We start from the raw sequence: 13,297 nt of genomic DNA on the forward strand, positions 1-13,297 counted from the left end.
ATCTAGATGTGTATAAGAGACAGCATAAGAGCTTCAACAACTATAACCATCTAAAACAAGCAAGAATTTCAATGCATGCAAAATGAATACAGAAATATTTAAATCTATATTTTTTTCTAAACCAATACTCTAAGGTAATAAACATATAATATTTAATGATTCTTTTGATACTTAATAACAAAATCTGACTATTGGAACGATAACAAAATATTTGAATTTGCTTTTGCAGTAATTGCAAACCACAAAGAATGCCTTGAAACCAGGGTATGGTTCATACACAAACCGAAGAATGTACAGTATGAAATTGATCAACTGCTACATTTCCAACATTGCGGAATCATGAAAATCTATACATAAACCAATATGTAGATGATATGCTGAAAATACTGAAAGAAAATCACTAGAACGTGCTTATTACGAATACTACATTCATCCAGACTGTTTCTATTCATTACCTATCTAATTTAGTCCAAGAAGTATTTACATCATTAGTTGCATAAACAGGATTAAAATCAGCTTCATTGAGAATATATCTAATATTATTAAAATTAGCACGTTTAAAATTGTATACAATTCTGGGAATATTTTTAATTGTATTGACCTTAATATAAACATCGAATTCAAGCAACACATGATCAGTGTGAAAATTCTCATGAGATATATTAACACTAGATATTCGTTCCGGTTCGGAGGTGAATATCAAATCTAATATGTTATCACACTTTTTTCTCGAAGGGATTTGGTTGATTTGTGTGAGAAAAAAGTCGTTGAAAACATCACAAAAATTTTGTTCACATTGAGTTAAATTATTCGGAACAGGATCAATATATCCCTTAAGTTTAGGCACATTAAAATCTCCAATAACTAAGATATGCTTAAATATTGACGAAACTTTTTGAAGAGCAAAGTTAAGGTTATTGGTAAAAACACTAATCTCTCCATCAGGTGGTCTATAACACAGAATCACAGCAATCCTCTGATTTGTATTAGGCTTGATGTCAACGACCAGGATTTCGTCAGCGGATTCCAATTCGACTCGGCGTATGGAGAGCAGAGATTTCCTCACTGCAAACAAAACACCACCACCTCTAATCTTGCTGGAGTTCGCTCTATCTTTACGATATAAGATGTAATCAGGCGACGCTAGCTCAGCATCATCCACAGACCCATTTAGCCAGGTTTCAGAAACACAAATACTGTCGTGCTTGCCGTTCGCCAAAATTTCCTCAAAATCTCGAAGTTTGTTAATTCCACCACTTCGGACTGTTCTAATGCTACGAGCATTTAGATAAAGAAAATTCAACTCATTTTTACTCTGTGACTTCACCGGGCCAGGGCATGGGTGAATATCTCCACACACAAGCACAGCAGTAACAAAGAGTATATGTTTTGTAGAATTATACTTGTTTTTACAATTAGATCGTTCGTTGCGTAATGAGATTCTGAGCTGCTTGTGTGATTTATTTTCAACATGTAAACATTTAAATAAAACTTCGTGTCCGAACGATAATGGAAACACATTATCGGGCGAAGTAAGCTCATGTTTAAAATGACTCACAAATTTGAGATGATCTGTGGCAAAATCGTCTGAGTTTAACTTTAAGAAGTCAAATGACAGCAAAACGGAATAAAGCAACGAAGCACAAAGAATGCCTTTCACTCCAGGTGCCATGCTAATAGCAACAATCGGCGCTAGAATCAGCCAGGAATTAGCGTTGTTCTACAAAGCGTGAATAAATCTTGGTTCTTTATAAACTAAAATAACCCGTAAAACATTAAAACCTCACGAAAATAAGGTACACTCACACCATTAGAATGTTCGCCGAACAATTCGTAATGAAAATCCACACCAAAAGGCATTAAAACACGAAAAAGAGGCAGAGAATCAATAACCGGGAGCTCCACAGAAACACGTCCGCACGCCTTGCCAGCAGGCTCATGTTTTTATTCTATTGTTCTCTAGTTTGTAATGTCTTGTGTTTCATTGATATGCAACTAAGGTTGTTCGAACCGCAAGCGGGCAACTTCCACACACGAGACAACCGGATATTTTTGTGGCGGTATTGGACATATAATATTTTTTTTAAATATTTAAACTTTTACTTTGGCAATTTCTTTGAAAGGTAAGATACAGAAACACATATATTCCAGTTTAAATGTCTGAAATTTATGGTATGCGTACATAAGGCCACAATAGGCTTGTAATTCGGCAACCCCTACCCTCAGCCGTCCAGGGCTAGGCCTAACCGGGTCCCGACACTCGGTAAAATGCGTGAATTGATGAAATACACTAAATCCATAGTACAGTTTACACACATTTATAAGCACATATATGTTCTGAAATCATTTACCACAACAGAAATGGTATTTTTGTGTGTACCTAGTAAGTCATGTTGAAAATCAGAGAATATGTACATACAGTCCAATTGACATATTTTCGTATTAATTACTGCTTTTTGAGCAATTGAATGTTGGAAACATCAGCTATTAAAATACACTTTTCTTTAATATTCATGAACTATTAGTCATTGACAGGTAATATACCAAAAGATTAGCTAAACCTGTTTGTACCTATATTAAATATCTTTATAGATTACATGATAATAAATACTGCCTTAAATTATGCCCTAGTTTAGGCCTACAGTGTGGCCTAGCCATTATAGGCCTAGGGGCGTAGGGCCGTTTCGGCCGCGAAAAAGTTTTCATTTACATGGCTCAGTGATTATGAACTGAGCATGCGCAGTAAGCATTCAATTGGCAGCAACAGTGTTTGGTTGATTGGATTTGCATATCAAAAGCATGCAACACACAACGAATCGCCGGGATGGAAGAACAAAGGAAATCTCGGGTCGTTTCCAATCTCCTTCTATAGTTGTCTCAGGTTTCAATAAGTAATTTTATAATAATTGAGTTTCCACATAGAAATTACTAAAAAAACAAAAAATGCCAAGCTGTAGACACATGCTCCCACTGAGAGGCTATTTTTGTATTGCTATTATAGTCATATACATTAGCATGTGAGCTGCATACAGGCGAATGATTGTTCAAATTACACCGCAAAGAATATTTCGTTGCCAGGCCCAGCCTAATGTAAGCATCAGGTTGGTGCCAGAACAATCATGCTGTCTGCAACAATCTTTGAGTTTCTTGTTAGATACAAAGCTGACGAGAACGAGTTTCAAGAATCACAATGATCCTGTCTCATCTGCCTAATTGACAACCACTCGTCCCTGACAACAAAAGGTAACACACTCCTAGCATTGTCATGTGTGAATTGTTTAAAATATTATTACCAGCCTGAAAATACCAACACGTCAGGATGGTGCATTAATCCCATTTGATTCATTCATGTCCCCTACTTTCTGAAATGGTTTAGACTTAGCTTCATCTTTCTTTTTTGTTTTCTGGACCATTTCATTTCCTGGCTGGGATTTACTACTTTTAGGTTGCTGTGGATTTTTCTTTACAGAGGAAGCAGATTTATCTTCATTTTTGTGAGTGACTTTCTGTTTGTCCTGAAAATGACGCTTGTGATTCTTTACAGGTTGTTTCCGCCTCCTTTCATGACTGACTGAATCGGACCATAAAGCATCAAATATTCCTGGAGCTTGGTACCTGAATCAAAAAAAAAGAAAAAAGAAAGAAAAATGTTAATGCAATTCATTTATTACGCACATCTGATGAAACTGTACAAGACAATGTCTTCACCAAAGGTAACAAAATACCTGGCTGGTGTCTGACAGGGGAAAGTCTATTACAATAATAGAAGTTGTTTGGCGCATAGAAGCGGTTTGTTGCAGCAGGAACGATTTGGTTTCCCGACCTCAAGGTTGGGGTTTCAACTTCTTGCTGTACATTTTACTTGTGTCCTTCAGCATGGCAGTTGCTTGCCTCCACCCAGGAGTATAAATGGGTTCCTGGTGGGGTTACCTGCTCCTGCGCTGATTACCAGAAGCAACACTTAAGCATGAAGTCCCAATGACTATGGAAAAGATGCGCTTTGTATCTGCAAAGAAAAGGCTCTATTGAGTACTGCAGTGTTACGTCACGATACCGCGTAATACTACTCCGTTGCTATCGTTGCAAAATGCATTCAACCGAACATCATTTTCTCCACTGACCAACCATTGATCCCAATTTCTAACGTAATTATTAAGATATTGTATCTTAGTTTTTCTTTGTAAATTTTAATTGATGATTAAATGTGTGTTCGATAACTAATATAACGCAAGCTTTTGTGTTTCAGTACATTTTGATGGTAAAATATTAAATTTTAAAATGCCTATTCCAGAAAGACTATGAAGTCATTCAGGCGTAATGAACGGTAACCAACGTCTGGTTGGTAACAGAAGGTGCTACCTGGCATTGTAACGACACAACTGTGGTACGCTATGTAAACGATATAAATAATAATAATCTGAAGAAAGAATTAAATCATATGGCAGAGTTGATGGTTTAAATCCATTTCCAGAGGAAATAAATTTTATAATTTTATGTCACCTGATACTCTGAAATACTGTGTATCTTACCCTGGTTGTGAGGCATCTAATAGATCCTTTGATAGTAGAATACATATGCTTGGTACACTTCTGGTTACCTTTAATCTGAAACGCCAATAAATAAACCTGATATAGATAGATGTTAGGTTATGGCAATGGAGTTGTGCTAGGAGTTTGCAATGCTATAGCTAGAGTTGATCAAAGATTTATTACAATAATGATCAGTATAATGATGTAAAAGATAATAACAATAATGCTTCACCATAATAATTTGTTATGGTACATCTTTAGGTTTTGTGAAGGTCAAGCAATTTAGTGTGTATGAAATGGAGCATTATGAGAATGATACATGATAACATGAACATACAAGAGACAGCTTGGATCAGGGTTCTCAAATGACAGTCAGATCTTTTCAGCAATAAAGCATCAGTGTCTTACAAATAGATTTATCTGACAGACTCAATTATCGCTTCTTCATCATACTGTCTAAAAATGCTCAAAAATAATTTACAGTACAACCAAAATTAGAAATAATAAACAGACTTACCTGTCTAAACCTTCTTCGATTGGTTCCCAATATTCTTCAGTTCTTTAACATAAAGATGATATAAATACAAATTGAAATAAACACAGTAATACTAAAAAATAATAATAATAGTAGTATCAATAGTAATACAAAATATAACAACATAAGAATACTAACAATAATACAATAATTATAATGATGTATATGATGATGATAATAATGAAACAATAATAGCAATTAATGGCCCTATCAAATCAATAAAGCAATCAATTAACTAATTAACCAACCAACCAATAAATTAGACAATCAACAAAACAATCAACTAAGCAATCAATCAGGCAATCAACAAATCAATCAAACAACTAAATCAATCAACCAATCAATCAACCAACCAATCAACCAACCAATCAAATCAATTACCAACTAATTCAATCAACCAACCAAATCAATCAACCAACCAAATCAATCAACCAACCAAATCAATCAACCAATCAATCAACCAACCAATCAATCAACCAACCAATCAATCAATCAATTAATCAAGCACTCAATCAATCAAGCAATTAATCAAACACTTGGAATAGGGCACCAAATTCCACTTCTGCTCTGTAGTTGTTTCAAGACTGACTATGGAGCATTATGGGTGCCTAATGATCAGCTCCCTACTGTTCAGGTTCCTAAAAAACGTTACCGTACCTATCCTAATAAACACCCCGCTTTGAATATATTCCCCCTCAAATAAACCCCCCATCCAGAGCCTCATTTGGAATAAACGGTTCCCTCGAATAAACACCCAAGGTATCAATGTAAACGCCCATTAAATGACTGTAAACAAAACTAATGGAAGCAACATCATTCTCAACATTCTATTAATATTCTACTGAAGTAGAATCGCATTTGTTCAAACATAGTTGGAATCAAGTCCTTATGATCATGCAATAACACATTTTGACGGTAATTATGTGTTGTAGTTCCACATTTACAGTGAGAATAAGGGGCATTTATTTGAGTATATATGTATCCGTTTTTCACCAGAAAAAATAAACGCCTCCCTTGAATAAATGCCTGCCTAGAATAAACGATCCCACAAACATCCTTCTCAGCAATATACAACCAGGGGCATTTATTCAAATAAATATGTTAATTGATAGTTAAAATGTAAACTTACTCTTTTCTAAATAGTTTAGTTATCTGGTGTAAATTCTTAACCTTCCTTTTCATAATTTCTGCACAAGTGATTGTCTTGCTGACTGCCAGTCCAGTTCCAGAAAAAGTCATCTGCCGAGTGCCATCTTCCTGAATCAACACACACATTTATAATTTAGCTACTTCAAATCATCTGTATATTGTACAGCTGAGATTATAAATACATTTTTTATTGAGAAAAATTTTTTTTTTCAATTGGACAATTCGGCCGTCCAATGGCAAAACAACATAACTGCTTTTATATTTATGTTCTTTTGCCTTGGAACAGCTGCATTGTTGAAGCACAATCATCATCTACAATTGTAATTTTATTGTAAAGTACTATACCTTAAGGCGTTTCACTGCAAATCCTATCAAATTGCGGACTCTGCTACCATTCTTGATCCTCATTGAAACTGCATCATTTCTAATAATGTCACCAAATAGAATGGATAAATCCACATCCACTTGGACTACCTCTCCTTTCCTGTAATGTTCCACTGAAATTATTAAAAACAAAATGATACCGTGTAGGTCTACAGTAGGCCTATGCATCAAATTCAACATTTAATTTAGCAATATATACAAGTCGTCTTTTTATTTTTTAAATATATCATAATTATAATTATAAAATATCACTTTTCTGCAGCCTTCAATGAGCACATGCCTACCTTTAAAAGCTGGTTTCAACTAGGGACTAGGTGAACTTATTTGCATGAATCGAGTCGGTTCATGTGCAATCACGTTTCTATCGCAGTTTATCGCTTCAGAAAAATCAACAGTTCAAACTTGTTTCTACTTTTTGCGAAGTAAAAAAATGCGCAATCAGAGCTCAGGAAGCAAACCGAATCAAGGAGGTACCCAGCAAACACAAAACGTTCTTATAACATTGTAGTTAAGCCTGGTTTCCTGTCAACGTAAGAAGGCAGATTTACTTACGATTATGTTGTTTTATCGTAAGAAAATGCGATTTTACAGGAAACCAATTGTGACTGGTGCGTTGTGAAATCAACCAACATAAAGTAAACTAAAATCGTCCCAAAACAGATTTGGACAGGAAACAGAAGTATTGAATTTCCTAATAATACGTTGATTTTCCATGATTTGAAAGGAAACCGCGATTTAGTAACTTTTTGTTAAATGTATGCGAGTTTTTCTTATGAAAAGTTGAGGCCAACTTTTCATAAGAAACGTAAGCGGAAATGTATGCTTTCTGTATATCTTGCCTATATATACAACACTGTTGAAGAACTAGAACTCTCATTGACTTAGGTATTGATAATAAAATGGTTAAAAAGAAGCATCCTCTATTTTTTCAAACACAATGACAGGCATGTAAGATCTTATAGATTTTGTTAGCCAAAAAAAAACAACAATTTAATTTAATTTAATTTTGTTTTGTGTTTTTGTTACAGTACATCCGTGAAATGAAATAAACAAAGTACAATATAGGCCTATTTGATATTTTGAGAGTTGAAACACTAAAATCGATAACGAGAAAGTTAGCAAATTGAGATTTGTAGGCACATACTGTACTACAGGAATAGACTATTGTTTAAATCGAACAGTGAAAATTGTCCTCGCATTTCACCAGGTTATTTTAATGAGCACACAGAAGGGAGAAATGTTAACATATCGCAATCGCAAAGAAAAATTCAACTTGACGTAACATGCATGTAATGACGTTAGGAGAGGCTTTGCTGGTCGAGCTTGAAAAATAACTTGCCGTAAGAATCGTTACCGGCGTATTTTGTCTGCAGCCCAGCATGAACAAGACACGGCTGTTTTGTCCAACTTCTCGTAACAGTCACAAGAAATTCAGAATTTTACGTCAACAGAAAACCAGGCTTTAGGTAGGCCTAGGCCCTATGTAATAAACGTTCACACACACAACGATGTTGCACGAACGTTTAAACGTTGTGAAATTAGGTCATTATTATAAATATGTAGGCCTAGGCCTATGACTATGTACTTGGTTCTACAAAATAACGTTTTTAATACCAAACTTTATACTAACGTTCTTATAATAACGCAATACTGTTATCTGGGTATACTTCTAGGCTAGTCCTCCTACCGAACTTCACTTACTCGATCGATTGTTCTAGGCCCAGGTCCTTATTTATGCTTAGTGCCAGTGGTATGCGTGACCGTCTCCCGGTTAAAGCCTTTGCTTTGATTTGATGCCTAGGAGGCCTAGGCTATACCTCCTTCCAATGACTAGCCTAGGCTAGTTTATGTAAGTTAAGCTTTCATTCCAGTTAAAAATAAATCGTCCTAAACTAACTCCAACAAAATTGAGCTTGTACGAAAACCAACTTTTATACTAATTCCCACAGATTGAGGGTTCTATCACACCATACACAAAGCTAAAAATGTGTAATGTAGGCATGTGTGCTGCCCTCTATACGCTTACGCCTCACCAACCAACAAGGTAAGCGTTATATAGTCCAGCAAACTTTGGTTGGTTGCATTTTTTTTTTGCTATATTTTTTAAAAATTGGATATGATGTAGAGTAGACCAAGGAGGATACCTCCTTGAGTAGACATAGATAAATCAAAAAAGTATGTGCAACATTTTTTTTTTCATACGTAAGGGGGGTTGCCAGCCGTTTCAAAATGGCCGCCATTTTTTCCTAAAATTGTCACTAATATTGTAAATTTATGTCATTAAAATGCAGTATTCAATTGGAAATACACTCATAACAATGACAGCAACAGTTAACTAAATATTGTACACATCTTTGAGCTATTACAATTTAAAATGGCTTCCATTGTCCATTATTTTGATTATGAATTTTCTTAGCGTATTTTCATACGCTTAAAATGAGTATCTTTCTTTCTTTCTTTTCTTTTTTTTTTTTTTTTGGCTTTTCCGATTTGGGTATATTGAACATTAAAAAAAAATTCTGTATACTTCACAAACTGCCAATCGATAATAAAATTAAAGTTTTTCAGTTTAAATTTATGCATAGAATCGTTTTCACCAATGTAACATTGTTCAAGATTGGTCTGGTAAAGTCTGAACTATGTTCTTTCTGTAATAAAGAAAAAGATCATCTCTTTCACATGTTTGTTGAGTGTAGAATCAGTCTTCCTTTGTGGGAAACTACTAAAGATTTTATCTTTAATGAAACTAATACAGTAATTAACTTTGACACAAAAATTATCTGCTTTGGAGACCCTGATTTACCACCAATCATTAATTCTTTCATATTGTTCACTAAATATTATATCTATAGTTGTAAATTACAAAATGTAATACCTTATTTCAAGGATCTAAAACTCTCCGACTAGAAAAGTATAAAGATAGACTCAGACTCTTGAATTGAACCTCTCCGCTGTATGGCATGATTTTTATTATTTCTACTGTTTTGTTATTGTTGTTAGTATTATTGTTGTTATTACTATTATTAATAATAACAATAATGATAATATTTTTTTTTTCTTTTCTCTTGAACAATTGTCTTTTATTTTATTGTAATGTCTATTTTATATTAAGGCTTTTTCATTGTTATTTTTTCTGTTCAATGTTATGTATGTATTATGCAAGAAAGGAATAAATACATTTAAAAAAAAAAAGATCTTCTCTCCATGCTTTAGTGTGTAGGCCCTACTCTTTACAGAATTGATCAAAGAAACTATGATGAAATTTCACATGTTAGATAAGTGTCATCATATACGTGAATTTTGTATTATTGTTGCTCTTAGAAAATATGTCCATGGATGTTTAAAAAAGTTTTCAATGTTTGGCACTATTCAAGCGTAATATCTTTCTATGCCTCACAATCAAACAGAAAATGAAACCTATCATCAATAAAGATATAGTGAGTTGGCACAAAGTGCATTTACCATCGATATTACTCGATGCCCATTTAAATGTTCGACCATCTAATGGTAAAGTGCTTGACATTTAAATTTTAAGCTAGCAACATAGAAGTTTGTATCAAGAAGATATTCCTCCAAAGCAGGGATGTGTTTACATTTAGCATATTCCGCAAGTGAGGATTTTGATTAATGTAGCTTACAGAGTCTTACGAGAACTTTTGGCGTTCCATACAACCAGAGAAAGATCTTTCTCGTGTGATTGGCCACTGATCAATTGGATGCGGGATTTCCCTAATCTGACCCGAGAGTCTATTTTCTATTGTGTGCATCATTTACACATTATATTGTGGAATCGTCTCGGTAACGATTGTCTCCGTCACACTCGGGAAATGTCGCATTGGAATTTAATTATTTTGGATCTCATTTCTTTGATTACATAAAAAGTAGATTTGCATACAGTAGGCCTTACTGTGTCCGGATTGGTACGTTATCTCGAGTGTTTGGCATAATGATAAGCTCTTGATTATCTTTTGATAAGTTTTGAAATTGTTCTGGCTATATACGGTAAGTCTTAATGTAGGACCAACAGAGAACAAGTACGATGTCAGATACTTATCTGTTACAGTACTTTACTTTTACCAACCTTTACACAGAATTGTTTTAGTTCTATCATTTTATAATTTCTTGATCTATGTATTTTGTATTGTCAGAGAGTCATACGTAGGTCTATAAATAATAGATGATGATTGGGACTTGGTGTAATAGCGCCAATGCCCCATTTGGAATAGAATACATTGGTGTTCGCGGTTCGCGATTTTTTTTCCGTACGAAACATTTGCATGAAACTTTATTCGGGCCATCTCGGATTGACTCGACTCGAGTTCGATACGAGGAACAAGAGCAGACACTTCGCAATGTCGTGCGCTCGAGTTTTACTTTTATTGCTCTTTCTATGTTTACCTACGGTGGGCCTATGAAATCTTACGGATTTATGGGATGTACGTGTGTACGTAACTAACTGTGACCTTCTTGTATGTTATTAAATGTTAGTATAATATCTACAACAACAGCTAGTACCCCTCCTTTATAAAGTGTAGATAGGTACACCAAAGGCTGACAGAAAGAATTAGATAAACTACAGGCCTAAAGCAGGCTGAGTTAAGTCCTACCTACCATAGTAGGCCCTCCCATAAACTAGGCCTAGGTCCCTAGGCTAGGGTCCTAGGCTGACACCAACAGTCACGCTTCACAGTGACGTTGATTGAAATTTTGAAAAAAAGGGGAAAAATTGAAGCATGAAATAAAAAATAGAGTGCATAAGAGAAATATTATTAAATAATAATAAATAAAATATACCATTCCGGCGTTGTTGAACTAGTTGGCCAAACTATCCTTGTAATGTAATTAATGTTAAATAATAACAATAACAATTGTTCATTTTAGCATTATTACGTTGGCCTAAGCCTTGTAATCAAGAACCTATTTATAGGCCTATAATTAATAACTAGCCCAAGGGAATATCTTTTGTGCTATTTCCCCTTAACGTCGTTTTTTTTTTCTTTTTTATGTTCTCTAATTTCTCCATTGTCTAAGTTCCTAAGGTAGGTTTTAATAACATAATAATGAATAATAATAATAATAAATAATAATCATTCGGCATTAATTAACTTGGTCTAGCCTTGTAATCAAGAACCCGCAGATACTATTTAACATAGGCTTAGGCCTCATTTATACATTCATTGGTGCCGCTCTGCCATTTGGCAGGTCTTTGACATCCAGTATTTTAGAGCTGCCTATTCTCAGCTCTTCTCTTAATTTGAAAATAAATGTCACCCTGTTTCATTTGAAAGAAACGCGCTATTCCTTCCTCTTTGTGCTTTCCCCTGAAAGCGTATATTTTTGTAGTTAGTAGGCCTAGGTAAATACTGTATGCAAAACCCAGATCTAACTAAAAAAAAAAAAAAAAATTGTCACAGTATCTAAGTCAAGTTCAAATAACACTTTCCATTACTCGTGCAGCTCAATCAAATATTTATATGTCATTTTAAACGACCCATTACTATTAGCATGGTAACATCAATGTATTTTTTAAAAATCAGACAGCGGCGTTCTCTCAGCAGTTGTTTTGCATTTTGTAGACGTTTATCTGTTGATGACCTTTTGACCTCCTGAATTCTGCAATATGAGATTTTCGGCCCGAGTCGATTCAGTCGAGACGGCCCGAGTGGAGTTTCATGTAAATGTTTCGTACGGAAAAAAAAATCGCTCGCGGTTCCCTGTTGTTCCAGTACCTGTGTATGAGGCGCCATGTGCTCACTTATTATTTAGCAAAAATTGACATGGTTTTTTACGTTATATATTTATATATTTTATATAATATATAATATTTTATATAATATATAATTTTTTATATAATATATAATTTTTTATATAATATATAATTTTTTTTTATAATAGGCCTATATAAAATATTATATATTATATAAAAAATGATATATTATATAAAATGTTATATATTATATAAAAAATGATATATTATATAAAAAATGATATATTATAAAAAATATTATATATTATATAAAATATTATATATTATATAAAAAATATATATTATATAAAAAAATCTTTCAATTGGGAAACCCGGAGTACTATAATTGTACCACTTGATTCTACTACATCTGTGTTGATAATAAAATATAAATAAATATATCGATAGAGAGAATATACTACTAGACCGTTGGTTTCCCAAACTTAATACAAAAACATTGTTGCAGAGCTTTAATTAACGAACTCACCATCACACCGGTGTTTGACCAAAACTCTGTTGCTGTCAAGAAATCCATCAATGTTAGTACATGTTGTCATATTTTACTCTGTTGTGCAGTCAATGGTGAGGTTTGTGAAACGGAGACTTCTCTAGTTCGTAAAATGCATTTCAGTAATCAAGTCTTCAAATATCCGTAGGAAATACAATATTTCCGCAGCATAGCACAAGGGTCATTCCGTGCCAACTCAACAAATGGGATGGCTGGGTACCGTCTCAGATTTTCTTGAAACTCGAATATAATGTGCACCAACATGTCTGACGAACAAACCCAAAATTTGACTTGCCAATTCCAAGTCGTTTAGAAGTTACGGCCATTTGAAATTTTAGGGTCATACCCCTTTTTAGCTATCAATTATGACATATTTGTAAAGTTGCATTTTCAATTAGCCATATCTTCAAATAGAATAAAGATAATTAACTGAAAATTGATATCTA

General features: G+C 34.1%; 2 protein-coding genes across 4 annotated transcripts in view; one reads left to right on the top strand and one right to left on the bottom strand.

Moving 5' to 3' along the window:
* Window positions 1–2,145: 2,145 nt before the first annotated feature.
* On the bottom strand, window positions 2,146–8,604 carry LOC117101629 (ribonuclease P protein subunit p25-like protein). 3 transcript variants are annotated; one of them, XM_033241651.1, is made up of 7 exons: window positions 8,299–8,604; window positions 6,882–7,119; window positions 6,559–6,710; window positions 6,194–6,321; window positions 5,047–5,088; window positions 4,530–4,604; window positions 2,146–3,615 (listed from the first exon to the last, which is right to left on the bottom strand). In XM_033241651.1, exons 3-7 carry the CDS (start codon window positions 6,619–6,621, stop codon window positions 3,315–3,317), a joined length of 609 nt encoding a protein of 202 aa, XP_033097542.1. In that variant the 5' UTR covers window positions 6,622–6,710; window positions 6,882–7,119; window positions 8,299–8,604; the 3' UTR covers window positions 2,146–3,314. The 3 variants fall into 3 exon arrangements, with proteins under 3 accessions (XP_033097542.1, XP_033097524.1, XP_033097532.1); XM_033241633.1 differs by lacking the exon at window positions 6,882–7,119; XM_033241641.1 differs by lacking the exon at window positions 6,882–7,119 and having other exon boundaries at window positions 8,228–8,604.
* A 1,739-nt stretch (window positions 8,605–10,343) lies between these two features.
* Window positions 10,344–13,297, top strand: part of LOC117101644 — a 15,500-nt gene continuing 12,546 nt past the window's right edge. The window contains exon 1 of the mRNA XM_033241663.1: window positions 10,344–10,599. The gene's annotated coding sequence lies outside the window, so the exon portion shown is untranslated. The remainder of the gene's footprint in view (window positions 10,600–13,297) is intronic.

This window comes from Anneissia japonica, unplaced genomic scaffold, assembly GCF_011630105.1.
Source record: "Anneissia japonica isolate Jap-2015-1 unplaced genomic scaffold, ASM1163010v1 scaffold1005_len2656397_cov198, whole genome shotgun sequence".
NCBI lineage: Eukaryota > Metazoa > Echinodermata > Crinoidea > Comatulida > Comatulidae > Anneissia > Anneissia japonica.

Coding starts and splice junctions, on each gene's coding strand:
- LOC117101629 (XM_033241633.1), bottom strand. Junction 6,322..6,558: donor TTGCAGTGAAACGCCTTAAG/GTATAGTACTTT, acceptor GTGTTGATTCAG/GAAGATGGCACTCGGCAGAT. Junction 4,605..5,046: donor ATCGAAGAAGGTTTAGACAG/GTAAGTCTGTTT, acceptor TTGGCGTTTCAG/ATTAAAGGTAACCAGAAGTG.